The sequence below is a fragment of the Balaenoptera physalus genome (assembly GCF_965194825.1).
Source record: "Balaenoptera physalus genome assembly, chromosome: 19".
NCBI lineage: Eukaryota > Metazoa > Chordata > Mammalia > Artiodactyla > Balaenopteridae > Balaenoptera > Balaenoptera physalus.
Window position 1 is genome coordinate 7,084,639 of NC_138900.1, and position 24,830 is coordinate 7,109,468.

Consider the following 24,830-nt stretch of genomic DNA (forward strand, 5'->3'; position numbering starts at 1 on the left):
ACAGCACAGGGACCTATATTCAATATCCTGTGACAAACCAAAATGGAAAAGAATATGAAAAAGAATATATATATGGGGACTTCCCTGGTGGTGTAGTGGTTAAGAATCCACCTGCCAATGCAGGGGACACGGGTTTGATCTCTGGTCTGGGAAGATCTCACATGTCGCGGAGCAACTAAGCCCATGTGCCACAACTACTGAGCCTGAGCTCTAGAGCCCACGTGCCTCAACTACTGAGCCCATGCACCGCAACTACTGAAGCCCAAGTGCTCTAGGGCCCATGCTCCGCAACAAGAGAAGCCAGCGCAATGGGAAGCCTGCGCACCGCAATGAAGAGTAGTCCCCGCTCGCTGCAACTAGAGAAAGCCCGCGCGCAGCAACAAAGACCCAACACAGACAAAAACAAATACAATTAAAAAAACAGAAGTAAACTGACATGCTGATATTCAGCCAGTAGACCATGATACGGAAAAGAAAAAAAAAGAATGTATATATGTATAACTGAGTCACTTTGATACAGAGTAGAAATTAACGTATTATAAATCAATGATACTTCAAATAAATAAATTGTGGCAAAATACGCATAATATAAAATTTACAATTTTAACCTTTTTTAAGAAAAAAATTTGGCTGCGTTGGGTCTTCATTGCTGTGCGCAGACTTTCTCTAGCTGTGGCGAGCGGGGGCTACTCTTCGTTGCGGTGTGAGGGCTTCTCCTTGCGAGGGCTTCTCTTTGTTGCAGACCACAGGCTATAGGCGCACAGGCTTCAGTAGTTGTGGCGCACGGGCTTAGTTGCTCGGCGGCATGTGGTATCTTCCCAGACCAGGGATCGAACCCCTGTACCCTGCATTGGCAGGCAGATTCTTAACCACCGCGCCACCAAGGAAGTGCCTGCCCCCTGTTTTCTTTTAAGAGTTTAATAAGAGTGCGCTCTGCGGCCCCCCGATCTGTCTCTTGCTTCAACAGTGTTTGAATTCAACAGACCCAGGGACGCCCCTTTGCTCCAGCCTCCCACCAGCCTCCAACCTTTTTTCCAGTCGCAACCTTCGAATCAGCCACTCAGCTATCCTCGCTCAATGGGACCAGCCAGCACCACTTTTCGGGCTTAACTCCTTATTACCAATCAACCATGAGCTCCCAGATTCGTCAGAATTATTCCACCGAGGTGGAGGCCGCCGTCAACCGCCTGGTCAACATGCATCTGCGGGCCTCCTACACCTACCTCTCTCTGGTGAGGGTCCCCAGGACGCCCCCAGCCCAAGTTCCCCTCAGCTGCGCACCTCCGGCCCTCTGCGCACGCGCTGGCCTTCTTTGTCCTGTTGGATAGTCAGAAGGCGGAGTCCGCATGTCTGGCCCCGCCTCCTGCTAACCGTTATTCCCGCCATCTCTTCCCGCAGGGCTTCTCTTTCCACCGGGAGGATTTGACTCTGGAGGGCGTGGGCCACTTTTTCTGCGAATTGGACGAGGAGAAGCTCGAGGGCGCCTAGCGTCTCTTGAAAATGCAAAACCAGCATGGCGGCTGCGCCCTCTTCCAGGACGTGCAGAAGCTGTCCCAAGATGAGTAGGGTAAAACCCAGGACCTGGTGGTAGGGTAAAACCCAGGACGCTATGGAAGCCGCTGTGTTCACGGAGAAGAACCTGAACCAGGCCCTTGTGGATCTGCATGTCCTGGGTTCTGCCCATGCAGACCCCCATCTCTGCGACTTCCTGGAGCCACTTCCTAGATGAGCAGGTGAAATTCATCCAGAAGATGGGCGATCACCTGCTCGACCTCCGCAAGCTGGCTGGTCCCCAGGCTGGGCTGGGCGAGCATTTCTTTGAAAGGCTCACCCTCAAGCACGACTAGGAGCCTGCAGAGCCCAGCAGACTTTGAGGAGACCCCCTGATGTCAGGGCTTCTGCCTGAAGCCCCTCTCTGCAGCCAGTAGGCAGCTTGTTAACCACACTGGAGCCCTCTCCCCAGCCATGGACCATATGGAAACAATAAAGCTTTTTGCAGAAAAAAAAAAAAAAGAGTTTTATAGTTTTAGCTCTTACATTTAGGTCTTTAATTTTGAGTCCATTTTTGTATATGGTGTCAGATAAGGCTCCAACTTTGTTCTTTTGCACATGGATATCCAGTTTTCCTAACACCATTTGTTGAAAAGACTGTCCTTTCCCCCACTGAACGGTCTTGGCAACGTTTCATACCAGGGTTTATTTCTGGGCTCTCTATTCTATTCCATTGTTCCATATGTCTGCCTTTATGCCAGTACCACACTGTTTCGATTACTGTAGATTTATAATAACTTTTGAAATCTGGAAGTGCGAGATCTCAAACTTTGTTCCTCTTTTTCAAGATTGTTTTGGCTATTCAGTGTCCCTTGAGATTCCATATGAATTTTAGGTTGGATTTTTTTCTATTTTGATAAAAAAAAATCACTGGATTTTGATAGGAATTGCATCAAATCTGTAGATCGCTTTGGATAGTATGGACATCTTAACATTATTGTCCTCCAAGCCAAGTTTACGAGATGTTAACAAATTTTAATTACATGTGTGGCTCACAGTACTGGCTTAAACGTTCCTCAAAACACCACATTAGTTCACCGTATCAATAATATCACGTTAATCAGACTGGATAAACAAGAAGCAGGAAGTGCACTGGAGGTATTGATAAGGCACATGCTGCCCAGGGGATGGGAAATAAACTTTACAAAGTTTCAGGGACCTATCACATCAGTGAAGGTTTTAGGAGCCCGGCCATCTGAGGAGTGGGCAGTACCTACTGGAAAGGGAAGGACAAATACTGCATCTTACCACTAAGAAAGAAGCCCACGCTCTTCATCCTACGGGCTCAGGCATCTTCAGGTTCTGGAGGAAGCATATTCTACACTGGGAAATACTGCTCTGATCCATTTTTTGGGTGACACGGAAGACTTCTAGCTTTGAGTGACCCCCAGGCCAGGAAAAGACCTGCAGTAGGTACAAGCTGCAATGCAAGCAGCCCTGCCGATTGGGTCATGGGGCCCAGAAGTATCTGTACATTGGCAAAGATGGCACACACAGTTTCTGCCAAGGATTCTCCCGACAGAGAAAGCACAGTGTCGACCCCAGGGTTGTGAAGCAAGGCCATGCACCGTGTTCCAGAGGAACTCCTGGTGTGCTACTGAGCCGATAGAGATGGAGGATCAGAACACAGGATATCACATGCCATGCAGCCAGCGTGGCCCATCGTGAGTTTATTCTGTTGGAACCCCCAAGTATTTCAGGGTGGGCGGATCCAACAGTGATCCGTCGGGAGGTGGATCCTAGATCAGGCATTAGCAGGACCAGAAGACACAAATAAGCTGCATAAGCAGGTGGGTCAGACCCCCGTGACATTCACCGCCCCCCCTGCTTATGATTGGTCCCGCTTATGACTATATTGGACAGGCCGGAGTGGGGAGGTGTTCTTTATAATCAGCAGACAAAGGAGGGAAAAAGCTGAGCAGTATTTTCACTCATTTAATTCTTTTTTTTTTAAAGCTCAATAACCTTGAATTTAACTTTTTTGGGGGCCCCCCCCCTGCCCAGCACAGCATGTGGGATCTTAGTTCCCCAACCAGGGACTGAACCCGTGCTCCCTGCAGTGGAAGTGCGGCATCTTAACCACTGGACCGCCAGGAAGCCCCCTCATTTAACTCTTTGTCATGGAATTTTTAGGCATCTACAAAAGTAGGACAATCTCTAACGAACACTGTAAATCAACTATACGTCAATTTTTTAAAATGACCAAAAAAAAGTAGGATAATATGATGAACCATCCCCATCCCAATGACCTTTCCCCTAGTTTCACTACTTATCAACTCGTGGCCAGTCTGGTTTCATCTATGCCCCTGTGGTACGCAGAACAATGGTTCCCCCAAAGATGCCCACCTCCTAGTCCCTGGACCCTGTGCATGTGTTATGCTACATGGCAAAGGGGAATTAGGTCGCAGATGGAATTAAGGTTGCTAATCAGTTGGTTTTAAGATTAGGAGCTAATCCTGGATTATCTGGGTGGGCTCAGTCTAACTACAAGGGTCCTAAGGACCACAAGGGTCCTTAGAAGAAAGATGATGGCAGGAGTCAGTCACAGGAGGTATGACTAGAGGAGAAAGCCACAGAGGGATGCAGCAATGCAGGTTGTGAAGATGGAAGATGGGGTCATAACCTAGGAATGTGGGCAGCCTCTAGAAGTAATAAGAATCCTGGGGGATTCATTTAGGAGATGTCAACCTTTAAGTTTAGGGTGGACAGGGACTTCCCTGGTGGTCTAGTGGTTGAGACTCTGTGCTTCCAATGCAAGGGGCGCAGGTTCGATCCCTGGTCGGGGAACTAAGCACCCACATGCCCTGCAGCCTGGCCAAGAAAATATTAAAAAAAAAAAAAAAAAAGTTTAGTGTGGGCAGTTGGAGTTGCACCTGAGCTCATGAGAGCTCGTGGGGTTGTCTGACTGGGATGGGCCTTGAATGGTTGGGTTTGGTGTGACGGGCTGGGAATGCAGTAAATTGGGCAGGTGTTGGGGGTTATAGCTGATGTGGTGATTGTAACCGGGAATTCGTGGTGGGGCCCGGAGATGGATGGGAACTTTTCTCCTCCTCCACCCTGACCCTCACCTCTCCCATCCCTGCCCAGCTCGAGAGCACGGCAGACACCACATCCCCAGCGCACACATCTTTATTAGACCAGATGTGGGATTCCCAAACCCAAACAGGCTGCTTCTGTCCTGCACCAGCCCAGCCATAGAGACCTTCCCCCTAGTTCCTGGGGAGACCAGCTCCCCTCTGGAAGGTGTCAAAAGTTAGTGGCTGTCGTGGGTGCCCTGGAGCCCCTGGTACGGCAGGGGAGAGAGTCACGCCTGTGCTCCGAGCCCTCCTCCGCTGACCCTCTGCGCTTAAGACGCCGCCCCTCCTGGAAAAGGGCGGCCACGTCCAACAATGCATCCTCGATGTGCTGCCCCAGCCGGTGGGAGTCCTGGAAGGAGAGATGTGTCACGTCCAGGAGAAGCTGGGAGAGGAGCTCCCAGGGGCTGAGAAACAAGAGGGCTGGGGTCCCTGCTCCTGGGTCTGAGGGATGAGGGGTTTGGGTATTAGGACTCCTGGATCATGGGATGGTCGGGAGCTGGGAGTCTGCACTCCTAGGCTGTAGGAGAGCAGGGAGGTGGGAGTCCTGAGGGAGGAAGGGGCGGGGGTGGGTTAGTCTCACCGTTCTTGTGCTTGATTTTTTGCTGGAGATGTGGAAGGTGATCACATCATCCCCCATGAAGATGTAGGAAACACCATAACCATGGTCATCAGCCTTGACAGGGACAGAGTGAGGGCAACAACATAGCCCCCGGTCCCCCTCCCCACCCCCACTAGGTAGGAGTGCGGACGCCCAGCCCCCTCCTCCCTCCCTCAGGGCCCAGTTCCACTCACAGGCCCGAATCCACCACCAGAGGAAACATAGTCGGGGTAACTGTGGACGTCGAACAGGTGGATTTGCTGAACAGGAATCTGGCTGGTGGCCAGCTGCCACTGCTCCGAGTGAACCTGAGGGACAGAAGTCGGTCACGTGTGCGATAAAGACAAATTGACCCACAGGTCCGCGCCGCCTTGGCTGAACTGCCTATTTCCCTTAAATCTGTGCCGTTCTGCCCCTCCGCTTCCTGACGTCACCCCTCTGCTCTTCTCCCTTTTGACCACACCCCTCTTTCCTTCTCCCAGAACCCGCCCTCTCTCCTTGTCCCCCCTCCCCCAACTACGCCCCTCTCCCTTTCAACCCCTGACCCCGCCCCTCTCCTATCTGACCACGCCCCTCGCGTTTCTTTCCATAACCACGCCCCTCTTTCCTGGCCCCTTTGCCCTCTCCGCTCTCCTCCATTCTTTCCCGGGTCTCCCTAACTCTCTCCTCTGCTGATACCTACATTTTCCAACATCACCCTCCTTGCCCGGAAGTGCCTCCCTTCTCCAGTGGTTTGCCACTTCCCTCTTTAACCCTTTCCCTGCACCCCAACCTGGTCCAGGAAGGGAGACTGCAGGTGGAGGAACTGGGACACGATGTAGAGAGCAAAGAGGTGGCGGTCGACCCCCTGTCCACTCATCGCTGCCTTCAGCAGGGCTTGGTGCTTGTCCACTGCCAAGCGGAACAGGGCGAGGCACTGTGGGTCCTGGGGTCCCCGGGGAGGTCACAGGTCATGGAAAGACAGGAAGTGGGCTTACTGCTGAGACCTGTCACACCCCCGGCCTCAACCCAGCTTGCAAAATCCCTGCAAGGCAGAGATATCAACTCTATTTTGCAGAAGGGAAACAGGCACAGAGAGGGGAAGTCACTTGCCCAGGGTCACACAGCAAGGCAGAATCAGGTGGATTCCCAGAGCTGTCTGACTCTAGGGCCCAAACTCCTTCCATTGAACCACAATACTTCGTAATTTGGGGGGAGAGGCAACAGAGGTGCCTGGGGGGTTCTGAGCAGAGAGGTTATATAGGGAACATGAAGAATGGTACAAGTGAAAGGCACAAGGTCACACAGAGGTTACATAAAGAGACCTACATTGTGGAACCAGGGCTCCCTCTTGGGTGCTCCCCCAGTGCCCTCTGTGTGACCCCCATTAAAGCATGTATCACACTGTGCTGAACTACCTCTGTCTCCCCCCATCAGTGAGCTCCTTGAGGTCAGAGACCGGGCTTGGTTCCTCCCCCGTCCCATCACGGAGCTTGGACCTGAGAAGGTGCTCCTTAAAAGTTCGTATATGTATGAATGAGTATGTGGAAATGACTGAAGCCTCAAACGAGGCCCACACCCACTGTCTTCTCTTTGTCCTCCATGGCTCTCACAAAGTTGCAGGCCTCCCTCGTGCAAGAACGCACCGTCTCTGTCCGCCCTTCCAGGAACAAGCGAGTCATGGTCGACTCATAAGTCAGGCAGAATTGACCCCTGTCCTGGGGACAAGGAGGAGAGGAGCCTGTCAGCTAGGTTCAGGAAGTCTTCACGGACTTGACCCACCTCTGTCTGGACCTCCAGCTCCTCCTACCCATGGACATGCGATTGGGAGAGAGAAATCAAGATGGTGGACCCACCATGGCAATAACCAAGAAGTCATTAAAGGGGTCAATGCGGCGGGTCTTGGGGGCCCAGGTGAACTGCGGTCCTGAGAGGGGGTGGGGGTCGGGAACCCAACTGACCCGAAAGTAGGCCAGCTGCAAGGCCATCTGGATGAAGCTGTCTGAAGAGAGGTGGCAGCGTTTGATGAAGCTCTTGCCGAAGTGGGAGAAGGGGAAGACGTGGCAGTCGATGTTTCCAGACAAGGTCTTGGCTCCCCTCAGGGCTAGAGAGATGGATAGATGGATCTGCCAGAGAAGGAGGAGGGAGGAATGGCCAGGGGTTACAGAAAGGGGTAGGTTAGAGCTGGGCATGGGGCTGGAAGTGATGGGAATGGAGTGAGGTTGGGGTGGAATATGGAAAAGGGGACAAAGAAGGGAATGGAGCTGAAGGGCTAGGTTAAAGATGGAGCTGGGGCTGGCAGTGAAGGTCGGGATAGGATTGGGGTTGGGGATAGGGATAGGATGGGGAATGGGGTTGAAAATGAGGACTGAATTGGAGCTGGGGATGGGGTTGGGATTGGGTATAGGGTGGGATATGGGTTGGGGTTGGGTATGGGATGGGGTTAGGGTTGAGGATGGGGTTAGGGTTGGGTATGGGATGGGATTAGGGTTGAGGATGGGGTTACGGTTGGAGATGGAATTGAATTTAAGAATAGTGATGGAGGGCTTCCCTGGTGGCGCAGTGGTTGAGAATCTGCCTGCCAATGCAGGGGACACGGGTTCGAGCCCTGGTCTGGGAAGATCCCACATGCCGCGGAGCAACTAAGCCCGTGAGCCACAATTGCTGAGCCTGCGCGTCTGGAGCCTGTGCTCCGCAACGGGAGAGGCCACGATAGTGAGAGGCCCGCGCACCGCGATGAAGAGTGGCCCCCATTTGCCGCAACTAGAGAAAGCCCTCACACAGAAACGAAGACCCAACACAGCCATAAATAAATAAATAAATAAATTAAAAAAAAAAAAAAAAGAATAGCGATGGAGTTGGGGATGGAGATGAGTTTGGGGTGGAGATGAAGTTGGGTTTGAGTGGGGATAGAACTAAGTTGACGCTGGGGATGGAGATGGGATTGGGGTTGAGTGTGGGGTTGGGTGGTGGGAAGAGGGTTAGTGTGGGGTGGGTTTGCATTTGGGGATGGGGTTAGACTGAAGATAGGGTTGGGGTCTGAGGTTGGGGCTTTTTGGGGGATGGGGTGTGGGTTTGGTGTTGGGTTAGGGATGGGGTTGATATTTCGGTTGAGATTGCGGTGGGGATGAGGTTAGAGTCAAAGCCAGGAATTTGGGGACTTGGAAGAGAGGCCTAGAAACCAGGCCTAACCTTGTCTGGAAGGTCCCAGTGCAGCCGCTGGGGCTGGGGCAGTGAGGGGTCAGGGTGTCCCTTGCAGTGACCGTCTGCCGAGTAGCCCAGCTGAAAGCATTCTGTGGCCAGAGTGAACTGTGTACAAATGGAAGCTGTCAGAGTCCCTTCCTCCCTCTGGACCAAGGGACCTCTTAAGTCCCTTCTCAAGGGGGTCAGGGACAATCCCTGAGAAACAGAAACCTCTGATGGTCACAGGTGGGTTCTTGGGGTCATACTCATTGAGAGCAAGGCTAATACTAATACTCGGTGCTTACTGCCCCTGTACTTCTGACAGGTGGGTAAAGAGCCACCAATGGCTGCCCCAGCCCTCCCAAGACAACCCCCGCCATGATCCTAGGACAGGAGAGAGAAAGCTGGGCATAGCATGGGCTTCTAGGGGTCAGCATTCCTTCTGACTGAGTGGTACCCATGCCCTGCTGGTGGTTAAATGTTTTAAATCAGTCCTGATGGAGCACCTACTACGGGCCAGCCTCCCACTTAATTTCTCCCTAGAAAGAAGGGATTAAGATCCCCATTTTGACATTAGAACTAAATGAGAAGAAGAACCTCTCACTTTATGCCTTAGAGTTTCCACTTCTCTTTATCTTACTCTATGTGACATCTCTTTGTTCAAAGTCAATATGCAGAGATGGCAGATGACAGGCAGTGTCTTGAGGGTCTGAGGTTAAATTGAATTGAGAGTGTCATTTACCAATATAATCAAAGGCAAATTCCCATTTTATAAACAATAAACAGGCACAGAAGACTCAGTGCTTACCTGGGGCTGCTCTCAAGATCTGGAAGCAACCTCCCTTCCCCTCACACATGCCTGATCCGCACCCTGGATCCCAGCTAACCCCTCATGCAACACCACGGAAGACTGGGAAACTGGTGGGGTGCAGACACCACCCCTTATGATTTAGGTACTAAGTGAAATAGAGAAAAGAGAGATGCTAAGGTTCTCAGGACTGGAGGGGAGCTTAAAGATAAAAGAAAATCCAAGCTTTTCACCTGATGAAGCAGAAACTGAGGCTCAGAGGAGGGGAGTAACTTGCTGAAGGTCACACAGCAAACCAGAGCTGGGAGATAGGTCTGACTCAGTGTGAGTATGATATGGTTGGAAGGCCTCACTCACACTCTGGTCTCAGAGCATTCTGGATTCTTATTCTCGCTCTGCAACTTCTGATTCTGTGACTCTGGGCAAATCACTTCCCTTCTCTGAGCCCCAAATGCCCATTCGTCAAAGAAAGGTCATAGGGAATTCCCTGGTGGCCCAGTGGTTAGGACTCAGCGCTTTCACTGCTGGGGCCTGGGTTCGATCCCTGACTGGGGAACTCAGATCCCACAAGTCGTGTGGCACGGCCGAAAAAAAAAAAGAGAGAGAGAGAAAGAAAGGTCATAATCCCAGACAACCTTTTTTGCTGCAGGGCGACCCTGGTCTGGTCTCTGCCTCTCTCTGAGCCTCCGTTTTCCCTCTGACCTTAAGGCGCTGGAGAGGAAGGTCTTTGGAAATGGGGGGGCGGTTAGGCCCCCAGGGTGGGGCCGGCCAGCTGCCATACCTCCCACATGTGTCCTGAGATGGGGCAGTCAGCCCACGAGTGCTCCACGCTGAGGCCCAGCTTCCCGTTGGAGAAGACGATTAAGGAGAAGGATTTGTCAAACCAGCTGCGGGGGGAGAGTTCAGAGTATTCACCAAAGAGGCCAGGAGGGACGTCGGGGGGCTCTCTGTGGGAACTCAGGGGGTTTCCGTGGGGAGATCTAGGAATCGGGGCTGGGGTCCTGGTATGGGGAGCTCTAAGAAGGTGCAGGTACTGATGGTCTCTGAGATGTGTCTCAGGTTTGGAGAGTTCAGGGCTTTTGAAAGAATGTGATAAAAAATGTTCAGGGTTTACGGGTGCTGAGAGCTTAGGCGGACTCTCCCAGGAGCCTCAGGAATCAGAGCGGTGCCTGGTGGGCACCAAGGAAGTTGTCTGAGGATCTCTACGTAGGCGGGGTCCCAGGTGCGAGGTCCTGGCTTTGGGGTGCCTGCATTAAGGTCTGAGGATTCCATGGTTTGCAGTTCTGAGTCTGAGGTCCCCAGGCTTGGGGTCTAGCTGCAGGTCTCTGGGTCTAGGGGTCCCAGGTTTGGCATTTGTTAATCCTCAGATCTGGGGTCACTGGGTCTGCGATTCTGAGTCTGGAGTCCCAGGTCTAGAGTTTCTCAAGGTCTGAGGGTCCAGGTCAGGGGTTTGGTGGTCCTTAGATCTGCAGTTCTGGATCTGGGGGTCCCAGGTCTAGCAGTTATCTGCTTCAGAGGTCCCCAGGTCTCAATGCATTGGGTCTGGGGTCACATGTGGGGTGGGGTCCAAATCCCCAGGCTGACTCACCGGTCGTGGCCCCTGCCGGCCAGCAGGGCGTGGGCGTAGGCGTCTAAGGAAGCTGCAGGGTCCTCCCTGGTGAGCCCTGCGGGCTCAGAGTCGAGTGATACAAAGAAAGCAGCCCCTTCAACGGCCTCCAGGGCCTCCTGGGCCTGGGTCTTCAGGGACCTCCGCACCTGGGCCCACATGTCCCTGTCGGGGGAGTGCCTGAGTTCCGGCTGACTCTCTACCATGCCCAGCCTCCACCCGGCCTGCAACCTCAAGATGCTGGCTGGGCCTCCGGGCCCCCAGATCTGTGACCCTCACCTCGGAGCAGCGGTCAAGGCCGCCAGATGCTCCTCGTGGGGGCAGGCAGGAGAGGGGTCGTCCAGGATTCGCTGGAACTGCTGCTCCAGGGCCCGCGGGGAAAGCAGGCCGCTCTGGGAGTGGGTCCCCACGCGGAAGAATCGGCCCCGGTGGAAGACGGCCACGTGTCTGCTGTCACGAAGGTGGCGGATGTGGTCTAGGGGTGATATATTATAAGAATAACGTGCTCTGTGATGACCTAGACGGGTGGGATAGGGGGCGGGGGTCCAAGAGGAAGGGGATATATGTATACATATAGCTGATTCACTTTATTGTACAGCAGAAACTAACACAACATTGTAAAGCAGTTATACTCCAAAAAGAAAAAATAATAATGACCTTTATTAGGCACTTACCAAGTGGCTTGCACTGTCCGACACACTCCTTTAATCCTCACCACCCTAGGTACCCTTATTATCCCATTTTAGAGAAGAGGAAACTGAAGCTCAGAGAGGGTAATAACTTGCCCAAGGTCACACAGCTTGGGAGTTACAGAGCTGGTATTTGAACCCAGGCAGGCTGGCTCCAGAGAGCGTGCTCTTAGCCACTACACTGTTCTGCCTCTATCAGTGAGGAGGGGAGAGGGGGCTCACCTTTGTGGACCCCGGGAATTCGCGTGGTGTTGAATATCTTCTCATACTGGGCAGAGCACAAGGGCCGCATTCCCATCAGCAAAGTCTGCAGGAGGTCATGGGTCCATGAACTGCTTCCCAGGACCCACGTGGCCTCATGGTCTCAGGACCACAGCCTCTGTCCCCAGCCCGCGGGCGCAGCCCTCTTACCGGCAGGATCTCCTGGCGGTTCAGGCGGTGGCGGTACAGGAGGAGGGCGTGGACCGCGTTCCCCGCACGGGCAGCCTGCACGGGAGTGGGCGTGACATACAGGAAGTCCTGTGGGCAGGTCCAGGGGATAGCAAAACGCCTGAGGTCAGGTTTGCCTCTGATGGGGGCACTGACCCCAAACACAGGTCTTGATCCCAACAGAGGCAGGATGGTGAAATCCAGATTGTGATTGAGGTCACTGACCCTAAACCCCACATTCTACCCAGACACCCCAACCCTAGACCCCAGGAACTATGAACCCCATCCCCAGCCTGGTTCCTAACCTCCTTCTCCCCTTCTCACCATCATATAGTAGTTGCTATTCACCATCAGTGAGTTCCGGGAGCGCAGGTACACAAATTCTTCCCACCAGTCGCTGACCTAGGAGTGGGGCAGAGAGACACACAGCTGCGGTGGCTGGGGTCAAGGTACGGGGGGGCGAGTGGGGGAGGGGAGCCCCCCAAGACTTTGCTATGGCAAACAGGGAGGGTGGAGCTCCATGAAGGGGGCATCAAGATCAATAACTAGCAATAACCTAGAAGTCCATCGATGGGGGATCAGTTAGCTAAACCATGTAACCCTCAAGTTACGGAATACTTCATAGCTGTTAAAAATAAGTTACATCTGGGCTTCCCTGGCGGCGCAGTGGTTAAGAATCCGCCTGCCAATGCAGGGAACACGGGTTCGAGCCCTGGTCCGGGAAGATCCCACATGCCGTGGAGCAACTAAGCCCGTGCGCCACAACCACTGAGCCCGCGTGCCACAGCTACTGAAACACACGCGCCTAGAGCCCGTGCTCTGCAACGAGAGAAGCCACCTCAATGAGAAGCCCGCGCGCCGCAACGAAGAGTAGCCCCCGCTCGCCGCAACTAGAGAAAGCCCGCGTGCAGCAATGAAGTCCCAACGCAGTCAAAAATAAATGAATGAATTAATTTTTTAAAAAAGTTACATCTATATTACTGACAGAGAATGAGTACCAAGACAGGCTGCAGAGTGAAAAAGGCTAGGCACACAAGATATATGAAACGATCCCATTTTATTTAAAAAAATACTACTAAGACCCAACCTGTCCACCAAGTGGATGAATAGACAACCAGAATGTGGTCTATCCATACGATGGAATGTTAATATAAAAAGGAATGAAGTTCTAAGTCTTCGGGGCTACAGCATAGATGAACCCTGAAAACATTATGCTAAGTGAAATGACTCAGACACAAAAGGACAAATTCCATTCCTATGAAAAATCTAAAATAAGCCAATTCAGAGAGACAAAGTAGAACAGAGGTTACCTGGGGCTTTGGGGAAGTGAGAATAGGGATATTTTGCTTAGTGGACACAGAGTTTCTGTTTGGGATGATGAAAAAGTTCTAGAGAGAGATAGTAGTGATGGTTACACAACACTGTGACTGTACTTAGTACCACTGAATTGTACACTGAAAAATGGTTACAGTGACAAATTTTATATTATGTATGTTTTAATCGCAATTAAAATTATATATGATATTTATGTTTTATATATAATATTAAATATTAATGTGTTATATGATATATAACATATTACTAAATACTTTAAAATTATATATTATAAATAAAAATTATATACTTAAATATATATATATCTCTCTCTCCCTGGGTATAAATATATGTATATATACACTCAGAAAAGACTCTGACCAAAGTATTTCTCACAGGCGATGGTGGGAGAAACAAGAATTAAAGGGAGGTAGTCAGAGAGGACTTGAATGTTTTCTAGATGTTTTTCTTTCTTCTATGTCATAGAATCGCATAGAGTCTATGAAGACATACATGTTTGCTTGCGTCTTAAAGTTGATGGCATCCTACACTTCCTTACACTTAGACTAGGCAGGATGTAGTTGTCATTCCCTGGGAATGTGCAATATCTTCTGGAAAAATCCATAAGTTTCCAGCAAACGGTAGAAAAGTTCTATATCTTGACCTAGCCAGGGGTTATCTGGTTATATGCATACATAAAACTTCATTAAGCTGTACATGTAAGATTTGTGTATTTTACAATACTATATGTATAATATTGTGGAATTCCCTGGCTGTCCAGTGGTTAGGACTCTGCACTTCCACTGCAGGGGGCATGGGTTCAATCCCTGGTCGGGAACTAAGATCCTGCATGCCCCTGTGGCCTGGCCAAAAAAAAAAAAAATTGTAACATTATATGCATATCATGTACCATTTTTTTCAAAGAAAAGCCTCACCAGCATCAAAGCTTGCTAAAGTCTATGACTCAGAAGAAAATCCTAGAGATAATTGTGGGGCAAGATTTTAACTTCCAGGAACCCAACTGTTGGGATGGGAGGTGGGGGCGGGGAGGGGCGTTGGGGAGGTGGCGATGAATCAGAAAATCTCCAAAGCAAAGCAAAAATTAATCTGGTTTTAATAAAGGCCACTTTAGTGCTCTGCACCAATGGCTTTGGGTACATTATAGGATATTTCAGGAAATGCTGCATTGTCAAGGTTCTTGACAACACAGAGGATGAAGCTGTGCGGAAAGTAGGAAGATATGGACAAGTCTGAATCAAAAAGCAATTGAGAAGAGATGGATTCTGAGCGTGAAAGTCTTAGGGATGCCTAGGCCAATTTATTACAATTTACATTTCCATTTTTCTGAGCTTGCTTGGGAGTGATAGTTGATACAAATCTATGTCTAAGTAAGTCTGAGCTGTTTTAACGTATACAGTTGATTCTCATTACTCGCGGTCGTTATGTCCTATAAAGTGGCAGTGAACGCTGATTAGCGAACACTGAGCCATTGTTTCAAGGGGAAATCAGGGTCAGGCTCCTTCCAGCCCTGTTCCATCTCAGCTTGGAACGTGTGCATCGCGCAAGCCAAAATTTTTGCCATCCTGCGCATGTCTGTGAATGACTATGAAAGTGCCATGAATACTGATTTGGGGTTACAAATACATTTTAGCAAGTCGGCAAATCTGCAAATACAGAATGCATGAATAATGAGGATCGACCTATATAATAAGTAATAAGAAAGCACTGTGTTAGACTAGTTCTTTTCCCTTAGTTGTCCATAGATAATGGTGTATGTTATAACTGGCAGTGCCTTAGAGGTACAATGAAATATATCAATGAAATATATATAATATGGTGTGTACATACATTATTTATATATAATAAACAACACATATTTATATAATTTATATATTATATAATTGCTATATTATTTATATGTGTATATATATATATTTTTTAAGAGCAGAATCTGGTCCAAGAGCATGAAGGGAAAAAAAAAAACCTTAAAACTAAGGCTTATTGGGCTTTCCTGGTTGCACAGTTGTTAAGAATCCGCCTGCCAACGGAGGGGACATGGGTTCGAGCCCTGGTCCGGGAAGATCCCACATGCCGCAAAGCAACTAAGACCGTGCGCCACAACTACTGAGCCTGCGTTCTAGAGCCTGCGAGCCACAACTACTGAGCCTGCATGACACAACTACTGAAGCCTGTGCACCTAGAGCCCGTGCTCCGCAACAGGAGAAGCCACCGCAGTGAGAAGCCCGCGCACCTCAACGAAGAGTAGCCCCTGCTGGCTGCAACTAGAGAAAGCCGTGCACAGCAACAAAGAACCAAAGCAGCCAAAAATAAATAAATTTATGAAAAAAAAAACCCACTAAGGCTTGCATAAAAAAGAATGAAATATTGCCATTTGCACAACATGGATGGACTTAGAGATTATCATACTAAGTGAAGTAAGTCAAAGAAAGACAAATATTATATGGTATCACTTATATGTGAAATCTAAAAAAGTGATCCATCTGTCTCTTCTTCCTACCTCCACCTCATCACATGCTGCCTGACAGATATTTGTGGCTTCCTACGGAATGGGAGGCCTGGAAGCCGCTTACAGGGAGACTCGCTTACTGGTTCTATGCCTCGGTTTCCCAAGGATCTCAACTCAGAGTGCGTTCTAGGGCTCTAGCTCCTGAAATCATAGTAGAAGCCCGTTTGGCGTCTTTGCCCAGACAGGGGAGAGGAAACAAGAATCGGGGGCGGGGCTTAGAGACTCGGCAGGTCAGAGGAGGGGCTGAAACGTTGGAAGGAGCCCGGAATTCTGATTTAAATATTGGAGGGTTGGGGGCGGAGCTCTGGATGTGGGCGGACCCTGGAGGCGGAGCTTAGATTATTGAAGGGCCGGGCTCAGAATGCGGGAGCCTGGGGGGACGGGGCTCAAAATGTTGGCACAGGATGGACGGGTTCCAGAATATGGGAGAGGAGGGAGGAGCTCAGAATATTGAAGCCATCTGGGGCTGGGTTTAAACTATTGGAGCGTGGGGGTGGGGCTCAGAATGTTCTCACGTCTGGAGTGAAGCGCCAATCTCCGCTGGGCCTGGGGGTTGTGGGCGGGGCGTGGGGCGGGGCGTGGGGCGGGGCGAAAAACTCGCAGGGTTAGGAGGGCCAGCTCAGAACCTTTGCCTACAGGATGCGGTACTCACGTAATTGGACGCCCACCAGGACTTGAGCTGAAGGTACCACTGCAGCAGTGACGCCTGCAGCCTCAGGAATTCCCGGGCTAGGGCCGCGGTCCAGTCGAAGTCCTCGTCGGAGAGGACGGGTCGGACAGACTCCAGATACTGAGGGGCAAGGAGGGGAAGACGGCAGGTCACACCCCACTGCTCAGCAGCCTCCCGCCCCATCCCCGGGGACCTGGCCCACCTTGCGCACGGTGTCCTGCACGGAGGGCACAGGCTGACGCGGCAGGGAGCGTTGGTAACTGAAGAGCATTGGGTGGCGGCCGGAGAAGATGCGAACCAGGGCCTGGCAGAAAATTAGTGGTTCATTAAACTCCTCACTGCAGCCCGGCAGCCAGGTGTTGGGGGTAGCGGGGTGGCAACCCACAGAGAGAATGGGGCAGAGAGAGTTTGAGCAGGGCTCTGCCCCTCTCATACCAGCCAGGTCTTGGTGCGTGAGGACATGGCTCCGTGGGGTTGAAGGAGCCAGCCGTGGTAGGACAGAAGTAGCCTCAGGGCCACATGAAGCGTGAAGATCAGAGCTCCCCACAGACACGAAGCAAACAGCGCGGCCGCCAGGACCCCCCGAAGCCTGTGATGCTGTCCACCCCTGGGGTCGGGGGATAGAGAAAAAGAGTATAAGCCTGGGTCTCCTGGCCTCAGAACACCCCTCCCCTCCAGCCCCACCCAGTGCCTGCCGTTCCTAACACTCTCTGACTCTGATCTTTTAGCTGTTGGAGGAATATCCTGTAGCATTAGAGTTGGTCAGAAAAAGTCCAGTTTCCTCATTTGTGAAGTGCTAGGTGTGATTTTCTCTCAGTACGCCCACCGTCTCCTCCCAGGACTGCGGAGACACCAAGTTTCTAAAATCACTTCCCATGGAAATTGGCAGGTGCTTAATAAATAAGAGCTGGTATTTCTATTGAAATATACCAGATCAAATTACACTGTAAGGCAGTGGTTCTCAATGTGTGGCCCTTGGACCAGCAGCATCAGGACCACCTGGGAGCTTGTTAGAAATGCAACTTTCTGGGCCCCATGATCTCCATCTCTTGGCGTTCAGGCTAGCAATCAGTGGTGTAACAAGCCTTCCAGGTGACTTCAATACAAACTCAAGTTCAGGAAATGCCGGTCTAAAGATACAGTAAATCAACATGTTTGCAAAGTTGCAATCAGACAGGCTGTGAGCAAATCCCACCTGGAGGACTCGGGGCGAGTCACTTCCCCTCTGTGGGTAAATCTAGCCTTCCTAGAAATTTCTCCGTCTGATCCTGGATCTGCCCTTTGAGGCCGTCTGCACAAAGTTTGAATCGTCTTCCCCAGGAGGACTAATCCAAGAGTTAGAACCTGCCACATCACCCACATCTGGTTTCCAAACCTTCCCCAACAACTATAATAATTCAACCACTCCCATTTAATAACCTCCTAGTACTGTACTGAATATTCCACATGCATGATTTTGTTTAATTCCTCCAACCACCCTAAGAAGCAATTATTATTATCCCCACATTACAGGTGAAGACCCTGACACCAAGAATGGTGAGGTCTCTTGCCCAAGACTACACAACTGTAGATTAGCAGAGTTCATACTTCCATTAGTATATACAACCATAACTGGATATTGTCTAGTTTGCCACCATCCCCTTTAGCAAGAAGCAGCCAGGGTGGAAAATGTACAGAGACAAGAGAGGAAATCACCTCCTTTTACTTGAGTCTGTACCTTTATTTATCTGACCCCAAGTAAGTCTCAAGGGTTACTTTTCTTTAACCGGCATACATGCTGATAGAGAAACTTACTGGGTGGAGGGAAAGGGATTAGGAGGTTACTGGGCTGAAGTGGGAGACCTCACCAGTCTGGCAGCAACTCTTTGATTTTCTCCATCAGTCCTAAGGAAGGATCCAGCTGGAGGAACCAGGCAAGCTGGATTGCACTGAAGAGGAACAGCCAGCTGAGGGGGCTAGCAGGGAACACACCTGTGAGAAAATCGTTCTGCGGAGAGGAAAGGGCACCTATTCAATCAATTATCCCATCTGCTCAGCACCATTCTTAGATGTTGATTCAGCACTGAGCTGGATGCACCAGACGCCGTGGGGAACAGACACATCTGGGTCTTGCCCCCAGGGAGGTAAGACGAGAATGAAGTGAGTACTAATGGCGATAGGATAGAGCAGGTTGCTCAGCCTGAAGGAGTCAGGGAGGGCTCCCCGGAGGAGAGGTTACTCCCAGGCAGGACCCCAAAGGTGAAACTGTCAAAAAAGCAAACTGGTATCCCATATACAGCAGTGTCCAGAGCTCAGGAGCTGGCCATGGGATGACTGAGGAATGAATGAAAGTGTTGGGTAACTAATCAGACTCCCAGGGAAGCATGCTAGAGTTGACTAACATTTCTTTTTAATTTTTATTTATTTATTTATTTATTTTTGGCTGTGTTGGGTCTTTGTTGCTGCCTGCGGGCTTTCTCTAGTTGCGGCAAGTGGGGGCTACTCTTTGTTGTGGTGTGCGGGCTTCTCATTGTGGTGGCTTCTCTTGCTGAGAAGCACGGGCTCTAGGCGCGCAGGCTTCAGTAGTTGTGGCACGTGGGCTCAGTAGTTGTGGCTCGCGGGCTTAGTTGCTCCACGGCATGTGGGATCTTCCTGGGCCAGGGCTCGAACCCGTGTCCCCTGCATTGGCAGGCGGATCCTTAACCACTGAGTCACCAGGGAAGCCCCAAGAGTTGACTAACATTTAATGAGCACTTACTACATGCCAGGTGCCATTTGCAAGGCTTAACTCTTTAATTAACTCCCAACAACCCCGTGAAGTAGGTACTAAGATGTTCTCTTTTTACAAAAGAAAACACGTAGGTTCAAAGTCACACAGAGAGCATGGTTAAGCCGGGATAAGAGCTACTGTTGGTTTTGGTATCACCACCAGGGCTCAAGAAACCACTCCCTCTCCTCTTCCCACATTTTAATGACCAAGAAGGCCTCAGAGATCATGGTTTAGACCTTGGGCTCTGGAGTCCCCACCCTCTGGGTTCAGATCTCTGCTCTGTCACTACCTAGTTGAGTGACCACAAGCAAGTGACTTTACCTCTCTGTCTCAGTTTCCTCATCTGTAGAATGGGAACAATCCCAGTACTTGGCTCATAGGGCTGTCACAAGGGCTGGATGAGGAAATATTCCACAAATGCTTACTGCAATCCAACAGCAGTGACAAGACAGCAAGATTCCTGCTCTCATGGGGGATAGAGACAATACCTACATAAGTAAAGGCTTTAGTGAAGTGGGTCGGATGACGAGAGGCGCTATGGAGAAAAATAAAGCAGAGGGCTCGGGGTGGGGGGAGCAGAATGGTAAATTGCATAGCTCATAGCCAGGCACACTGTAGGTGCTCAATAATTATTATGACGATCCTCTCTGTTGCTAATCTACTTCTCACTGGAGATGTAGTTACTTGACAGTCTCCCTTTGGCTTGGCAGGAAAAGGTTACTGGCAAATGTGGTTATTTTTGTTGTTTAATTTTTCTTTTTAAAAGAAATTTTCAGTTCTTCTATCTAGGGCTCTGTATTGCAATAGAAGAGGGGCATCCTAATAACAGGAAATGTCTCCATAGCACTTCCCAAGTACAAGGAGCATTATTAAATTATTTCGTTCCCCTGTCACTCAGTAAGATAGAAATTATTATTATCTTCATCACATAGGTGAGGAAACTGAGGAGATAGGAAGTTTGAAGAACTCGTCGAAGGCTACATGGCCAGGAAGTGGTGGAGGTAGGATTTGAACCCAGGTTCCCTGGCTCCAGGGTCCACTGTCAATCACTTAAACCATCCGGGATGCCTTGTGACCCTAATGCACCAGGATGAACCACAAGGCGCCGAACTCTGAAGTCTGCCGTATCTCAGAATTTCATATTCATTTGGAAATGATTTCAGATGACAAATCTCCTGCCAATGAACCACCCACTAAGTGCCGGATGCCACGCCACATGCTTGGCCCAAGTGACCCACTGCACATAATTCACAACAGCTCTCTTGGCATAGATATTGAGATCACATTCTAGAAAAGCACCCCAGGGTAGTGGGGCCTCAGCATGGACTCCAGAGCCAGACTGCTAATTCTAGCTCTGCCTCTCCTTCTGCATCTTAGCAGCTGTGTGACCTGGGAAAAGTGAAAGCACCTCTCTGGGCTTCTCTTTCCCCATCTGTAAAACGGGACTAATGATAGGCTTACCTTAGAAGACCCTAATGGGACTTCCCTGGCAGTCCAGAGGTTAAGACTCCACGCTTCCACTGCAGGGAGCGTGGGTTCGATCCCTGGTTGGGGAACTAAGACCCCACAAGCCGCGCAGCACGGCCAAAAACAAAAAGTCTTAATGAGGACCAGATGAGCAACAGAGTCAAAGGGCTTGGTTGGTACAGAACCTGAGACACATTACTACCTAGTTTGATTTTAGAAATGAGAAAGCAGAAGCTCAGAGAAGTGACTAACATGCTGGAGGCTACACAGCACCTGCGTGGCACGTAAGACAAGAATCGTGATGCTGGAGCGGTCACTTCTGTGAGCCAGGCCTTCTGCTAAGACAACTAATGCTTACAACAATCCCTTGAGGCAGGGACTGTCAAGGTTCCCATTTTTTACGTGAAGAAAGTAAGGTTTAGGGCTTCCCTGGTGGCGCAGTGGTTAAGAATCTGCCTGCCAACGCAGGGGGTACGGGTTCGAGCCCTGGTCCGGGAAGATCCCACATGCCGCAGAGCAACTAAGACTGTGCGCCACAACTACTGAGCCTGCGTGCCACAACTACTGAAGCCTGCATGCCTAGAGCCTGTGCTCTGCAACAAGAGAAGCCACCACAATAAGCCCACGCACTGCAACGAAGAGTAGCTCCCGCTCGCCGCAACTAGAGAAAGCCCGCACGCAGCAACAAAGACCCAACGCAACCAAAAATAAATAAATAAAATAAATTAATTTAAAAAAAAAAAGAAAGTAAGGTTTGGCAATGAGTCTATGGAATTACAGCTCTGGCATTGCTGAGGGCACAGCCCCCATCTTGGGACCAAGTTCCAAGAGCTACGGCTTCAGGGTGGTTCCTGGGGTCCCAGATTGGAGAGGAAGGATGTGAGAGCTCCACGTGACCATCAGGGAGAGAGGCAGCTATGCGATAGAAAGGAAAGAGTTGTCATTATTACAATTATCAATTAATACTAATATGAGGTTCTGGTGGGGGCCATGGCAACAGGTGACATGAGTCAGAAAAGAGCTTCAGAGGTGACTCAAATACAGGGGTGACAGTCAAAATATTCAACACAGCAACACCAGTCCAAATCCATCTATAAGCATAGAAATCAGAACAGTGGTTGCCTTGCAGTGAGGGTGAGGTAGGGAGTGCTGGCTGGAAAGGAGCTCGAAGGAACATCCTAGAATGATGGCAGTGCTATCTTGATGGGGAGTTGGTTACACAGGTATTATACCGGTTACAAAGATATTACAAAATTCAAGGACTGTACACTTAAAACAAATCTGTGCATTTTTCTGTATATAATTAGATCTTAGTTTAAGTGTCTATTTATGTGTATATATATAAATGTGTGTATTTTACCACAGGTTAACATTTTAACTGCTGGGTTGGCCTGAGGAGCAGGGGGCTCCAGGGGCAGGGTCTCTCTGGGGCTTTGGGTTAGTGGCTATTTACTCACTGGAGCAGATACATCTCTATTTTAATAACCATTTTAACAACCAATATGGCCATAGAAGTGTGATCCACCCTGCTCAAATGTCTCAGCTTCCAGAGATCCTCCTGGGCTGCCCCCTGGTTTTATTATAACACCTCCATGCTCCCTCTTCCCTGCCTGCTTTATCTTCCTCCATAGCACGACACCACCTAAAATACTCTATGGTTTGCTTATTTATCTTCTTTATTGCCTTCTCCTCCAGCTTGATCAAGAGCTCCATGAGGGCAGATCTGTCCCTCTTGCTCCCTGCCGTGTCCCCAGTGCTCCAAACAGTGCCAGGCCCTTAACAAATGCTCCACAGATATTTGGTAAATGACAAACAATATTATAATCTAAAGCTAACCCTTACTCAGCACTTGCCATGGGCCAAGCACTTGGCTCAGGGCTTACATGTAAGAATTCGTTTAATCCTCGAAACTGTCCTGTGAGGGAGGTGCTACCATCACTCCTCTTTCACATGTGGGGAACCTGAGTCTCAGAGCAAGGTGCCTGCCCAAGGCCACACAGCTAGTCAGTGGCAGAGCCAGGATTCAAACTCAGTCCTGGCAGATCCCACAGGTGTTCAAGACCTCTGTTCACAGAAAGACGGTGTGACCAGCAGGGAGGCTCCATACGTAGATGGTGCCAGAGTTCTAGAACCGGGGAGTCTGGGGCTGACGTGGGCTCTGGGTAGATGTTGGCATTCTAGGGCATTCTAGGGCAAGGGCAAGGAGCAGGAGCTTGGCTTTTCCAGAGCTGGGGCAGCAGGGTTTGTGGTGATGGGTAACTAGAGGATACAGACAGTGGAGGTTCACATCTCAGAGCCGTAGGGAGGGTGCGCCACATACTGGAGAGGGTACTGGAGGTTCACAGCAGGGGCAAGGAGGGGCCTCTCAGACCCAGTGGGTAAGGACTATGGGAAAGGGGGGCCTTCAGGATTGGGGTGTGGGCTACCCAAGATGTTGATCAGGCCATGGGGTTCTGGAACGGGAAGCACCTCGTTTAGAGCTAGAGATGAAAGGGAACGGTAAGGGGACTGAGATCTAGAAATTGGGGTGGAAGTTGTGTTTGTGGGTGTGGGGAGAGTGGGAAGGGCTTCCAGGAAGTGGCTACAAGAGGTGAATGGCAGTTCCCAGTAGGTGAGGTTGAGGATCCCGGAAGTGAGCCTTGTAGAGAACCCGGAAATGGCTTTAGGGGTCCTGAAGTAGACACCAAAATTCCCAGAAGGGGTGGCAGGATCCCAGAAGTGGGACCACCAGGATGCCGGAAGGGAGCCTTAGGCATCCCGGAAGCAGGTAACTGGATTCCTGGAAGGAAACCAAGCCGCAGCCCTCCTCACCCAGAAACGGGACAGATGCCTTTTCCAAGAGCGCAGTCCGGAGAGGTAGATCTCCTGCAACATCGGGGCACTGAGCTCCACTTCTCCCGCGTCCGAAGTCAGCGAGGGTCGGAAGCCCACGGCCTGGTGCGCTTCAGCCATGTCACGCTACAGCCCTGGGAGGAGGACAGAGGGTCATTCTCCAGACCCCCAGCTCCTTCTCCGCAGACCCAGGAATACAGGACGCCAGCTCACCCTTCCCTAACCACCTGAGGGGTCTTGAGGGTCCTGGCGGAAGACTCCGGTATTGGGGGGACTTCAATTGGGGACCTCTGTGAACGCACAGAAAGGCAGGAGGGATAATTTGCGTTAACCCGTTTTGCGCCTATTCTGAGAACATGGTGCGGGGACAGTGCGCCCCCCCCCCGCAAGGGCCTTTCAAGATTCGGGGGTCGGGGCGGGAAACCGGTCCAGGGTGAGTTGCGGGATCTCGGGAAAAACATTAGTCCCAAACCCATTTGAAATGAACACCTGCCAGACGTTGGCATTGTCCACTCCATTTCCGCTTCCCATTCCAAGGCTGGGGCTGGGGGGTGGGAGTGAGGGGGGAGTTGGGTGGGGGTTCTCTATAAATTCATACGCTCTGGGGTAGCCCAGCGTCCCCTCCCCCCGCCCCCGGGCTGAAGGGGATGGGGGGGAAGCACCCTACTGCGCATGCCTCGCGGGCAGGGATGCTGAGGCTGAGAGCAGAGGCGAGCGTCGAGGACAAGTGATGGAGAGGCCCGCACTCCCAACCCAAGACACAATCCTCCAGCCCCCGCAGGAGCTCGGGCCCCTCCAGTCCGGCACTTACCACGCTGAGTCAGGGGTCCGCCGATTGGATCCTGGAGACCAAGCCCGAGTACACCCCCCCGACCCCCGATTTAGAGCGCCGGACTCAAGCCTCCCGCTTGCATATGTCCAATCCCAGTGACTATGAGTCCAAGACTTGGTCGATGGGCCTCCGGAGCACCTGTCCGCCCCCGACTATCCAACATCCAGGAACCCGGATTTCTGTCTCACGGGTGCCTCGCAGGGTATTCAAGTCCTAGGTTTTATCCCCGCCCCTTTCCAATCTCCGCGCTCAGTTCCCGCCCCCTTCGAATCCCAGCGTCCAATCCCCTCCCTCCGTTCGATCCCCAGCCCACAGACTCCTACCCGCCTGATTCTCCACCATTGGGCCTCCCCCGTTCTACGCAGCACCTCTCCTCCGAACCCCAGTTTCTTCGGCTCCCCAGTCCACTCTTTGTCTCTTTTCTTTCTCTTTGAGGAAGGAAGCTCAGCTTGGAGCTCACAGCCCACGCGCGTGGGAGCCAGAGTGAATCTCAGCCCTACCACCTAGGGGAGGGAGGAG

General features: G+C 50.9%; 2 protein-coding genes across 3 annotated transcripts; one reads left to right on the forward strand and one right to left on the reverse strand.

The window, feature by feature from the left end:
• The first annotated feature begins 993 nt into the window (after window positions 1-993).
• On the forward strand, window positions 994-4,564 carry LOC309649639 (ferritin light chain-like). Its single transcript, XM_082439793.1, is given in 3 exon segments — window positions 994-1,319; window positions 1,592-1,713; window positions 1,715-4,564. Coding segments are annotated over 3 exon segments (444 nt in total). The 5' UTR covers window positions 994-1,130; the 3' UTR covers window positions 1,848-4,564.
• A 100-nt stretch (window positions 4,565-4,664) lies between these two features.
• Window positions 4,665-24,522, reverse strand: CPT1C (carnitine palmitoyltransferase 1C). Of its 2 annotated transcripts, none has more exons than XM_082435899.1 (19): window positions 24,291-24,522; window positions 23,459-23,613; window positions 18,279-18,418; window positions 16,867-17,038; window positions 16,634-16,735; window positions 16,414-16,551; window positions 12,245-12,322; window positions 11,903-12,010; window positions 11,714-11,798; window positions 11,082-11,277; window positions 10,785-10,967; window positions 9,978-10,083; window positions 8,398-8,514; window positions 7,167-7,331; window positions 6,789-6,923; window positions 5,999-6,151; window positions 5,421-5,534; window positions 5,209-5,301; window positions 4,665-4,977 (listed from the first exon to the last, which is right to left on the reverse strand). In XM_082435899.1, the coding sequence occupies exons 2-19, from the start codon at window positions 23,597-23,599 to the stop codon at window positions 4,798-4,800; spliced, it is 2,406 nt and encodes an 801-aa protein (XP_082292025.1). In that variant the 5' UTR covers window positions 23,600-23,613; window positions 24,291-24,522; the 3' UTR covers window positions 4,665-4,797. The 2 variants fall into 2 exon arrangements, with proteins under 2 accessions (XP_082292025.1, XP_082292026.1); XM_082435900.1 differs by lacking the exon at window positions 24,291-24,522 and adding an exon at window positions 23,707-23,928.
• Window positions 24,523-24,830: the final 308 nt, after the last annotated feature.

Coding starts and splice junctions, on each gene's coding strand:
- CPT1C (XM_082435899.1), bottom strand. CDS start 23,599: ATGGCTGAAGCGCACCAGGCCGTGGGCTTCCGACCCTCGCTGACTTCG. Junction 11,799..11,902: donor ACCGCCAGGAGATCCTGCCG/GTAAGAGGGCTG, acceptor GACCTCCTGCAG/ACTTTGCTGATGGGAATGCG. Junction 5,535..5,998: donor AGTCTCCCTTCCTGGACCAG/GTTGGGGTGCAG, acceptor TCTGTCCCTCAG/GTTCACTCGGAGCAGTGGCA.